The 12638-nt window shown below is 42.7% G+C and overlaps 1 protein-coding gene across 2 annotated transcripts in view; it reads left to right on the top strand.

Moving 5' to 3' along the window:
• Window positions 1-4584: 4584 nt before the first annotated feature.
• SH3PXD2B (SH3 and PX domains 2B) overlaps window positions 4585-12638 on the top strand; it is a 110573-nt gene continuing 102519 nt past the window's right edge. For both annotated transcript variants that reach the window (XM_063120606.1, XM_063120607.1), the window contains exon 1: window positions 4585-4819. In XM_063120606.1, the coding sequence (XP_062976676.1) occupies window positions 4748-4819 (72 nt within the window). In that variant the 5' untranslated portion in view covers window positions 4585-4747. The remainder of the gene's footprint in view (window positions 4820-12638) is intronic.

Consider the following 12638-nt stretch of genomic DNA (forward strand, 5'->3'; position numbering starts at 1 on the left):
TCACAACCCAGACTCTTACGGTTGGTCTCAAGCAGTCTACCCAATTCCACATAAAAGGAAACAACCCGCATTTGTGATGCCTCCTTCCACCTAACATGCATAATTTTAAAATCATAACTAGATACAACAGCGTAACTTTGAGAGGCCAAACTCTGGACATGCTCAAAGGCACCCCTGTCCTGATATCGCTGTTTTCCCAGAATCTGGGGGAAGTGCGTGTGTGGCCTTCACCCTTAGGAGGGAGGAAGGAAAGGGATGCTAATCTTGTATATATGCTGCCCTTGAGTACTGTAGATTCTGAAAGGCCATTTTGCCTAGAGAAAAGCCTTTATTTATTGATTGATTGATTGATTGATTACATTTCTATACCGCCCAATAGCCGGAGCTCTCTGGGCGGTTCACAAAAATTAAAAACATTCAAAGTATAAAACAACAGTATAAAACCATAGTACAAAATACAATATAAAAGCTCAACCAGATAAAAACAGCAGCAATGCAAAATTACAAATTTAAAACACCAAGTTAAAATGTATTTATAGAATGTTAAAATGTTGGGAGAATAAAAAGGTCTTCACCTGGCGTCTAAAAGCATATAATGTAGGTGCCAAGCGAACCTCCTTAGGGAGCTCATTCCACAGCCGGGGTGCCACAGCAGAGAAGGCCCTCCTCCTGGTAGCCACCTGTCTCACTTCCTTTGGCAGGGGCTCATGGAGAAGGACCCCTGAGGATGACCTTAGGGTCCGGGCAGGTACATATGGGAGGAGGCGTTCCTTCAGATAACCTGGCCCCAAGCCGTTTAGGGCTTTAAATGTTAATACCAGCACTTTGAATCGGGCCCGGACCTGGACTGGCAGCCAATGAAGCTGGAGAAGGACTGGCGTAATGTGGTCTCATCGGCCAGTCCCTATTAGTAAACGTGCTGCCCTGTTTTGTACCAGTTGAAGTTTCCGGACTGTTTTCAAAGGCAGCCCCACGTATAACGCATTGCAGTAATCCAAACGAGAGGTCATCAGAGCATGGATAACTGTAGCTAGGCTATCTCTGTCCAGATAAGGGCGCAGCTGGTATATCAGCCTAAGCTGATAAAAGGGTTAGGATATCTTATTGTTGGAACAAGCAACAGCCATTTGTTGCACCTAGTGAATGGAGGGAGAAATAAATGAAAAAGAAGAGAAGAGCTTCTTCACCATTAATAGTTGTGAAGAAAAGGGAATTTCAGCAGATGTAGCATGCATGACAAACTAGACCCAGTGTCTCTCTCACTGCAGCATGCCTGCTTCTATGAGTAGGGATTGTTGCCAAATATTTGTATTCAATTCTGATTGCATGGGTCATTGCTTGTCTTGCTACACATGTATCATGAAGATGCAATTCAGGCTATTACAACATATTATTTTATTTATTTTACTTTAAAAATGTATATCCTGTTTTTCTTCAAAGAGGAGATGCCAAGATTAGCTAAGATGATGATGATGTCAATGTCATAATAACTTGTGATCTACCAAGTAAGAGTCTACCCGCCACATAAAGCAACCCACCAAGTCTTGGTATACTTCTCATTTGTACTGATTTCCTGGATCTGCAGAAACATGGAGTTTGTCAAGTATATGATGGGCTACAATATATTGGAAGCTGCCTTATATGGAGTTTGACAATTAGTCCAAGTAGCTCAGTACTGTCACTACAGGGTTTCAGACAGAGGTCTCCCCCATCCCTGTCTAGAGATCTGGGACGGGTGGGCAGCATTCAGCTTCATAGTTCATAAGATGTACAGCCAGGATAACACAGGTTTGTTATAGTTATGCCATTATATATTGTGACAACTTCAGGATATAAACAATACATCTGAGGTGTTAGGAGGAAGCTCTCAATGCCTTACTAAATTGTAGGTCAAGGAGTTACAGCTTCAGGCTGTGGAGATCAAGAACAATCAACAGATGGTTGCAAAGTTTCTTCCTACAATTCCCATACTGGTGGAGAATGCTGGGACTTGTAGGACTTTTTCCCTGTCCTACAAGTCCCAGAATTCTCAGGATTTGGCACTAATTGTAGTAAATGTTAATAAAATAAAGTTGAATGTTACAAAATGTTTTAAGACATTCCTAGTACTTATCACTTATCGTAGTTCTTCTGCTGTCATAACCAACTCACCGAAGCCCTAATCAAGCATTTCCCCTAATATAATTTCTTCTAATACTGATTCCAGTTTTCCGTGCTTGTGCTGATGTAGGCAAAACCATACCACTCATACACAAGAGGGAGAAAGCAACAGGATCAGGGGAATCCTGAAGTTTGCAGATGTTCAAAAAGCCTTTTGGGGGAATTCTAGGTACCTAACAACTCAATGTCTAATGGTCAGGAGTTGAAGTCTAAGTCATCTTGGCTTGCTGGGAGAGATTCGTCAACTTAACAGTCTTCCAGAATTTAAGAAAGCCATAAAGACTGATCTCTTCCAACAGGCCTACGCAGTTGAATTTTGATGCCTTTTTAATAATGCTTTTAATAATGTATTAGTTTTAAATGTTTTAATTAGTTATATGTATTTTATGGTGTTTGCATTTGTGCTGTACCCCGCCTCAATCCAGAGGGAGAGGCAGCTAACAAATAAATGTATTATTATTATTATTATTATTATTATTATTATTATTATTATTATTGTTGTTATTATTATTATTATCTTTCTGTTCACCCTAATATAGAATGTTGCAAGGCAATGGTTTAATTTGATTTTACCTTTGTATATTTATTGTTTTATACTGTATGCTTTTATCTGTACGCCGCTCTGAGATCTTATAATGATATAGGGCAGGATATAAATGTTTTAAATAAATAAATGAGGGGATGGAGGACCTGACAACAGTATGGGAGGTGGGAAAGGAGTGGTGTGAGTGGAAAAGTAGTAGTAGTAGTAGTAGTACAAGGAGGAGACCCATAGATCTAAAAAGGATAGAGCTAAATCCAAGATTTTAATGTACCTGATTTGGGCACAATGTATCCACTCCCCTACAAATGGAGGAGGGACCTAAATAAAAAATCCAGACCAATGAGTACTGAGCATGCTCAGGGCAGCGATTGTTGTCCTGATTGTTGGGGAGAAACAAAACTAGAGTGGCAGGCAACCTAGAAAGAAGTATTCCATACTGCAACAAATTGTTGCAGGGCCCCGCTTGTATTCTTTTGATGGAAGCTGAACATTCAGAGAAGCCCCCCCCTTTTTTTTTTAGTTGTGGAGAAGGAGCACTGGTAGGGTGGCTAGACATGGATTCCCCAGTGAATGTACAACGTTTCCCAAAGGCACACAGCAACTTCAAACGCTGTAGGTGGCCGCCTGACCACTTCGAATTTGTAACGCGTGAAGGGGTCGCGTAGGTAAGCAAAGAGACTATTTCTCGTTTCAGGCATTTTCATAGGCTGAGGTCCCTCAGTATTGAACGAGAGATGGAATTTGCTATTGATAACTTACTACCCCGCCTTTTTCCCCGGAGCGGGTGGGGAGAGAGAGCGCAACGTGTTGTAGGAAAAGAGCTCAAAGTGCTCTTATTAATATTTCCCTGATGGCTCGAAGGTCGCCTTCGTGCTTTCCCGGAAACAAATCGCGCTGGCTCGTTTCAGGCGGTAAACTCAAGAGGCGTGATTTAAGTTTTGCATTTCATATTTCAAACGATTAATTAGCGCTTTTCTTCGTTGGGGGAAAAGGCAACGTCTGGGTTTGGCCTCGGTTGAGGAAAATTGCTGCAAATTCAAGCTTTGTTCCTTCCCCGGGGGGGGGGGGCGAGAGGGGGGGAGACTGGGGTCAAATGGAGGTTAAAGTAATATCTGAAGTAGCATAAAATACCCGCTCCTAATATTAACCAACTAGACCAACCTTCCTCAGCCTGGTGCCCTCTAGCTGTGTTGGACTACAACTCCCAGCAACCCACACATCTGGAAGGCGCCAAATTGAGGGAAGGCTGCACTGGACCTACATTCACCCTTGCTCCTAGTATTTAGTTGGAACCCCCCAACACACGCAGCTCCTCGCAGTGGTTATGGGACGATCAGAAAGGGAGGCAAACACTTAGGCGTGCGTTGGTTGTTTTATTTCGACGGTGCTGCAGCTCCTCACCCCAGAAGCAGTCGGCAGGAACGTGTTGCTTTACTGGCCCACTCCAGCCTCCTTCGCCCATGTTTCGGCCATAACTTCGAAAGCTTTCCTCTTTTCGGCGTTCAAGCCAAGCCATGGGGATGGATTGGAGGCCGAGATAATCGAGGTAGCTTGGCTTGGACGCGTGGCTTTTGTGGGGCGGGCGTTTTGTTTCCCAGCGCTCTGAGCCAAGCTGTGCTCGTGGCCCTTTAAGAGCCCGGAGAGCGGGGTTGGATCTGAGCGCATAACCACAACGGCCTGTGCCGGAGTGGGATAGGCTGCCTTGGCAGGGATGGACTGGGAGGAGTCATCCCGCATCTGTAAACTCTGGACAGGGAACGAGGGAAGGGGGTAGAACTGGGGGGGGGGGGGGGAGAGAGAGGAAGCAGAAACAGACGCCGAGGGTGCTGTGTGGCTTGAGCTCGCCGATGCTAGTCGCGCAATCGCCGCTCTTTGCAATCGCCGCTCTTAAAAGTTTGTACGTTTCGGCGAGAGCTTTGGCTGTACCGACCTCCTGGAGGAAGGGGGCTCTTCGGTGTCTTCCCACCCCCCACCCTTTCCAGCTCAAAATTTGCACTATTTTTATTTTTGCTTCTGGGGTTCGGGCTGCAGAGGACCAAAGCTATGCCCCGGAAGAGTATCTTAGAGGTGAAGGTGCTGGACGTGCAGAAGAGGCGAATTCCCAACAAACACTATGTGAGTGGTGTGTGTGTAAAACCTGGGTCGGGTGGGTGTAAGAGCTTGGAGCGCTATGAATGCTTTGAAAATCTGTCGTCGTTCCTCTTCCTTAGATGGGAAGCAAACCCTCTGCTCTTCTTGGAGCTACTGTATAGGATCCTGCACAAATGCCTTTCCCCATGGAAAGGGGCGGGGTGGGGGGAGCGAGTTGGCTAAGAAGCGAAAGGATCTCCTCCCTTAGTTCACCTTGACCACTTCTGTGTGGTCCTCTCCTTTCCCTGCTGGATCCACGATGAGTGAATGTTGTAATTGGAATATTCTGCCCATGTATATACTGTAACTTCCTAGCAAGCCTGGCAGGAAGTTCTTACCGCCTGCGCCTTCTTTCTTTTCTCTCACTAGTGCGGACTTTACAAAGGCAGGACTGTGCATGTTGACCAGCCCATCAGCTAAGTCTAGCCAAGTGCTTTGGATGGTCCCATTGTGGGATGGGGAGGGTTCCATCTCGCTTGGCGTTTGTCTTAAAAGTTTGCTTGAAATCTTAAACTGCTGGGAGAGATCTGGAGAGCAGCTGCTCCCCTGGCATAGAAACTGCTACATTGATCTCTTAACTCTCTCGGAAAGGAAAGTACTGGCTTTCCTGCCAGATTCTTGTTCCCAGCTATGAACTCAATAATCTGGTTTCATAGGGAAGGCGGTATGTCTTCTCCCTTATATCTTTGGTGGTGTATATGTGTGCGTGTGAGGGAGAGAAGTTTGCTCAGACGTAGGTATATCCAAGGCAAGAGGTTATTCCTTACTTTTGTGCCCACTCTGCTCTGCAGGCATTGTGGGGTGGTGGGAACCAAGCTGTGATGTGTCAAAACTGTCAGATTCTATCTGGAGTGTGAATCCATTGGGGCTGGTGACTGGCAGGCTCCTGAATGCTGCATCATGTCACTTCAGCTAAAGCAGGGTGTGTCTGCGGAATGGCAAGCACCCCCTTCTTGCAGACAGTCTTCTCCCAGTTATATTATCCTGTCTGTTCCACGATAAATCCCAAAGTTACACTGTTTAACATGAGACACATACATTATGCAAGACGTATTGTGTGAGAATGTATTCTTTACTCCAAAGAGCGAGGCTGGCCACTTTGTTAAAGAATCCAGGGAAATGTTTAATTCATTTACAGGCAGAAAAAAGCCATGGTGTGAAACTGCAAATAGGAGACTTCAGAGAATGAAGATTGCATTTGACATATGGGAAGCTGGTAGTTTCTGAGAATAATGCAATAGCAAGTTGAGTAGGAGGTAGTTAGGATGCAGAGGAGAACAAGGAGTGAATGGTAATATAGGATGAAACGGGAATAGAGAATACAGATCTCTTAACTCCATAGCCTCATATGCTGAAGTAGGTAATTACTGAACACAATAAACACAAATAGATAAGATGATATCTTTTACTGTAGCTACTTTTAGTGGTGTAGATGTATGTATGCATTACACAGAACTCTTAATGATCAAAAATCAGGTCTTTCTTTTTTCCTTTTTGTGATAAAACAACTCTGGGAATCTAGATGCCTGTTATGGTTTTTATTACAATGTACTTATACAGTGCCATTAATATATGCTGGAATGGGCGGACTTCAGGATTGATGGATCTACTTTGTGTGTTTTTTACTAGAACTTCGAAATCTAACAAGACCAGATGTAAAGTGATGGCTTCTGTACACTTAGCATTAAAGAACAAAATGCCACTGAGCACATGCTCTTCCCAAGAATTTGTTTTCAGGACCAGAACTGATCTTCCAGTTCTTTCATGTCCAAATCCACTTCGGTTTTCTCCCTTAGCTTTCTTTGTTTCAGCAAATTAGTTGGGTGTTGGGAAGCCTTTCTGTTGCTGCTTTTGTTAAATTTTGCAAGTCAGAAATTTGTGGATCTACTGCAAATCACCCTAACATCTACCAATAGATCCTCACAACAAACCTGTAAAGTAGGTTAGGCCAGCCTGACAGAGAATGACTAGCCTAAGATCACTCCAGGGCTGAGTGGGGATTTGAACATGGCTCTCCTCACTCCTAGTCCAACACTAACCACTACATACCACACTGATTCTCTCCCACTGGCGGTCTACCACATTTTGATTGTGGAGAAGACATGTAGATGGAGAAAGAGGCAAACAAAGAGTAGCAAGGGATGAATGTGATTAAGAGTGATTAACATCCTGTGCATGTTTACTCACTTCTGAGTAAGCCCTACTGTGTTCAACAGAGCTTGCTCCCTAGTAGGTGTGTTTAGGATTGCAGCCGAAACAGTTATTTGCACTTAAGCTTGAGTACAGTTGGGGAAGAGTTCTGCTTACTGTGAAATGTTTCTTCTTGCACCAACCAGGTTGCTGCTGCTTTTTGTAATTCCTGCTTTGTAAAAAAAAAAGAAATGTTGCTCATGGTATGAGATTTCCTTATGTGTCTTATTAGGCTGGGACAGAGTTATGTCTTGCTGTTCGTTATATATAGTGCTGGACACATCCCTGTTTTAACATTCATGTGCTTCTTGGCTGTAATAGCATCACCATCTTTGGAAGGACCCACCCATGACTATGGGTTCCACTTCTGTCTATAACTTCATAGTATGCAGAAAATTACAGATACGCAAGGGCAGACAGAAGAATGCATGCTTCTCAGTGCTGTTGTTATGCTGCAGATCACATACAGAGAGCTGTAACATATGGAGAAGGGCCAGTCATTTGGAAAAAGATAGATATTTTATCTTCTGTTGCCTACAGTGCAAGACTTCGTTTTCCTTAGGACAGGCTAAATGAATCAACAAGGTAGTATATCTCTTCAGATACTCAGAAGATTTTATTGGCATACCCTAATGACCTGCTGTGGTTAAAATGAGGTAATCCTGTTTTTAACTAAGTATGGGGTTGGGCAGTCTCTGTAGTATTACTTCTATCTCAGGATCACTTCATACCATATGTATTACCAAACCATGGTTTCACATTGCAGGAACAAGCCAAGTAGCTTTGCAGTCTCTCCTCCCTTTGAGAGTCTTGTCGCAAACCATATTCTGTTATATCCAAATTGGCAAACTCTGCATGTCCTGCAGGACATGCACAGACCATAGTTTGCTGGTTGGGGTGTAACAGCATACTGTGGTTTGACACAAAAGACGAGCCAGCTGGGTGCTTAGTTAAATACTAGAGTTTGTCCCCATAGCACCAAACCATGGTTCAGTGTTAAGACTTGAGCTGACTCGCAGGGCATGTCTACCCCAGGGGAGCGGAGAGGGAGGATCTCGCGATATGCTGATCACGAGATCCTCCTCCTGGCTTCACATGCAGTGCACGATGTCCAGGGAGGAAAGAGGATGCTGTGCCACCATTTTTTTTTAAAGAAACAGGAACTGGAGCGCACCTGCACTCCAGCGAAAATGTAAGTTTTTTTTAAAAAAAAGCCCCGACCCCACTCTCCACCCACCCCTGATCGCCCTGGATTCCCCCTGTCTCGTCTCCTTCCCTCTGATGACTCCCACTACTCACTGGGAGGAGAGAAGAAGCCTGGATGGGCAGACACACCACCCGCGGTCCTTGGGATTGTCCTGGGACTGCAGGACAAACCGTGAAAAAAGGGTATGGCAATATTCCAGGGAAACGGAAGGATCATCCTCGGGATATCGCCTGGTGTAGACATGCCCTTAGACTTCAACTTCTTGTATTTGTGATGTCTTTCTTGAGACTGGTTTGCACATGGCCTCAGTATGTAGGCAGTTCATGTGATGGAGCATGGGAACAAACTAATTTGTGGTGGATATTTTCCATTACTGGTATAGGCTGCAAGTTGCCAGGAGGGATGGCAACTTTTGATCCTTTAGTTAGAGCAGTAAGTCAGTGTGGAATTATGACATTCCCAACCCATTTACAGATTAACTCAAAAGAGTGAAAAGTCAATATTGTTTCCATCATAAATAACTTCTTCCTGTATTGCCCTTCCTTCAGTTATCTGAACACAACAGTGACTCTCGGGTTCAATTCGAACAATTACTTTTTTCTCAGTGGAAACAGTCTTAGGTATGCAGTGAAATGGAAAATCATATCTCAACCAGTTCATCAGGAGTACATGGCTAGCAGAAATTCTGCAGCCATGTGTTCAGGTGTTGGAAAAAGTCCAGTTATACTATCATGGGAAATTGCATCTGGCTCTTTGTGTGTACAGTATTGTTGCACTAGACTTGCTCCACATGGCCGTGTACATAAAGTTCCCTGGATGGACTTGGGCCAGTCACTGTCTCTCAGTCTAAACTATCTTACAAGGTTGTGCAGATAAAAGGGGTAAGAACTAACCATGTGGCCTTAGCCGTGTTGGAGAAAAGGTATGATATAAAATGTATTTTTAAAAAATACATGCCCCTGTTTCTGAAATTCTGTGAATTAGATGAGTGCTGGAATGAATGAGAATACTGTTTGTTTCCATCTGAATCAGAATTTAAGAACAAAGATGCCTGAAGAAGTTAATTATATACACTCCAAGCCTATTTTTACAGCAATAAGTGGGGAGGATGAGTCATCTTGCTGTTTGGCGTTTGCTGCCTACAGCAGCCTTCCCCAACTGGGTGTCCTCCAGACATGTTGGACTGCAACTCCAAAGACAGTTAATTATATTTATATTCAGCTGAAGGCACCAGGTTTGGTTAGGTTGACCTACGGGCACCTTGCGCGATATTAGAGCCAGCCACAAATGCGTTTTAAGTCTTCTCAATTACTCAAGCATAATCCTGCTTTTCTATTCCTTACAGGCAATTGCTTTAGTATCCACAAGCTTAGAAAGCTCCCCACTCTCAGTGTACCATAGTCTGATTAGAAATGACCTTAAAATTGAGATATTTCATTTTCTGGATAGATCAAAATTTGTACAACTCTCTTTTTTGGGGGTGGGGGAATTATACTTTCAGCTGTGGTAACGGTTATGGAGGAACTGGATCTCAGAGAAAAGGCTGCTGAACATCCAGCTTTTAGTAACACTTGCTACTCATTTGCAGAGTTCTAGAAAGATCTCCTTCCCTTGAGGTGCCGGTATACGCTCATTTATCTCCATGGAGGCTATAACAGAGAGTGCAGAGTAATAAAGACAGATGGCTCCTATTTCTTGCTCCTTTCCCTGCATTTTGGAGAAAACGTGTGTCAAATTATCCTGTACCCTCTAGTACAGTGCTAGCCAACCTGGTTCCTTCCAAATGGTTTGGACTACAGCTCCCATAACCCCTTATCATTGGCTATGTTGGATGGGGCTGATGGGAGTTGTAGTCCAAAATATCTGGAGAGTGCCAGGTTCCCTACCCCAATTTATGGGACGTATAGCTGGTGGAATTGGAATATAAATTGACCTACTGTCAGCATGTCAATGATTTACACAGAAATGGTCTTTTCTGTCAATTTTGCTTTGCTGGGTTAGCTTCTCATGTTAAACCTTCCAAAGAGTAAAGTCTTGTGTACATCTTGGAACTTATATTTTGTTGACAGTTCTTGGTCTTTCTTCATCTTGGCAACTGTGCTGTTTGAGGCTTGAATGTGTCTCCCATGAAAATAGAGGTCCTCATATGTTGTCCTACTAAATGTCTCTGAGTCAGCAAAAGATCTTGTTTTCCCATCATTAACAGGATAAGCAACAAAGGGTCTTTTAGTATCTTAAAAGTCAGCAAATGTATTAGTGCACAAGCTTTTATGGACTATAGTTCACCTTTTCAGATGCATCTGATGAAATGACAACAGACTAATATGGTGGTTCTCCAAAAATATTCATACAATAGACCTGTTAGAATGGTATGACACCATAACAGCTAGAAACCTTATAGCATATAAGTTCACTATTTTAGATGGCAGAAAAGTATCTCTCTTTACCTTCTCTGCAAGGGCAGTGTTTACTATCTGAACAAATGCAAGTGGTGATAATCTTATTTCCTTCTGCTCCCATTCCAGTCCTGTATGCTTCTGTCATGTTCTGTGTGATTTGGAAAAGAACATTGTTTGCATGGTCAGTTTCCCCAGGTAGTGTTGGTCCCAACAGTTTGAACTGTAGGCATCAGAGTTTAAGATGCCTTTTATTTGTGCATATTGTGTAAGTGACTTTTACTTCTGCATATGCACACATAATATAGAGCTATAAGCCTTACTAAATTTAGTAGGACTTATAAGAGTGTAGCCTAAATCCCCATTCACACAGTCAACTAAAAGAGGTACTTTTGCTTTCTGTGTTTGTTTGTTTGTTTGTTTGCTTTGTTGTGTCCTCTGACTGGGACCCAGTGGTAGGTAATCTCTTCACTTCATTTCTTTGTTGATGACCTTTCTGAATTGCTGTACATTTTTTCTTTGCTGGTTTTATTTTGTAGTGTAATATCTGCATCCCATTTCTTGGGTATTGCATTAGGATTTCTGGAGAAGTTGAAGAACAAGAGAGAAACATGTTGCAAATTAACCTCTTTCCATCAGATGATTTAACCCCCCAAATTGCTTTGCTAACTGTTGGGAATTGTGAGCACAATCTCTCAAGCTTTTTATGTGACTTCCAACTGGGCAGAGACACCCACTTATGTATGGTACTGGAAGGGGCAAATTGTAAATTGAAATAAAAAACACTTCCTTGAATTTCCTTTTTATAAATTGTGATTGCAGGATGTTCTTGTCAAGGAAGCAGTAAGTGGTTTTTTTAACTTCATCAGTTTGTCCTTTTCAAGCTGTTAAGTGTCCTCTTACTCATGTGGCAGAGTGGCAAACCTGTAGTGAGCCTTTTGTTTTAATTGCATTTCACTAGACTTGAGTGCAGTTCCATTATCCTGTTTCATCATTTATTGTGAGATAGTGACAAAGTCTTATAACCTCACTCTTAAAAGGTAAAAGCCAATATTAAAGGAAATAGCACAACTGTGATTAGTTTCAACATTTGTGACCAACAACCTGTTGATTTTCCTTTGCTGGCTATTAATTGGCATGAGGTTGGCTTGCTGAGCAGGGGGCAAGCTGTGCGTGCATCCATCAGAAGGCAGGCCCATGTCTCGGTACACAATGGAAAGTCAAAATCCAGTTTGTAACATGGTAGAGGTGTTTCTGCCTACATGGTTCTAAGCTCTAAATGCAATTGGCTATGGATGTAAATGTGAGTCCAAACATTCTGATCAGAAGATGCTTTTAGCAGCAGCATCTACAAGGTGCAATTTAGAAGGTATATATCTATGACCTGAAATACATTGGGCTGTATTTCTCAGGCACTGGTAAGGTGTGTTTGTTTTCTGCATCATATTCATTGTCTGCCAGATTTTAAGCTCTCGTTAACGATACTGGATGCTCATCTTTAAAAGGGCATTAGATGTCCTGGAAACTTTCCAGAGAATGGCATTATGTACTTGCTGTATGATTGGAATGTCTGGAGAAAAAGCTTAAAGAACTTTCTGTTTAGTCTGAAGAAACAAGTGCTTGTGCAGTGACTTCATGAAATCCATTTGAAAGGGTCAAATAGTGAACCAGAAGCCATTTTTTTGAGTACTTCATATAACAAAACTTCATGTTGTGAAATGGAAATGAGGAAGTGGCTTTTCATGGTTGCGTCCTCTTCTTTGTAAAGGCAAGTTAAAATGGAGTTACGATATCAAGTCTGCATTTTGTCGTGAACGGAACTGTTTTCAGTCACGTCATGGCTGATACTAATACATATCCTGATCAACACATGTTCGGGGATCAAAATGTATGATCAACAGAAAATATGTGGGACCATTCATAAGCTTAGATTTGACTATTTAAAAAAAAATTAAATTTTTATACTGCCCAATAGCCGAGGCTCTCTAGGCAGTTTACTATTAAAACCATA

The sequence above is a fragment of the Elgaria multicarinata genome, chromosome 3 (genome assembly GCF_023053635.1).
Source record: "Elgaria multicarinata webbii isolate HBS135686 ecotype San Diego chromosome 3, rElgMul1.1.pri, whole genome shotgun sequence".
Taxonomy (NCBI): Eukaryota; Metazoa; Chordata; class Lepidosauria; order Squamata; family Anguidae; genus Elgaria; species Elgaria multicarinata.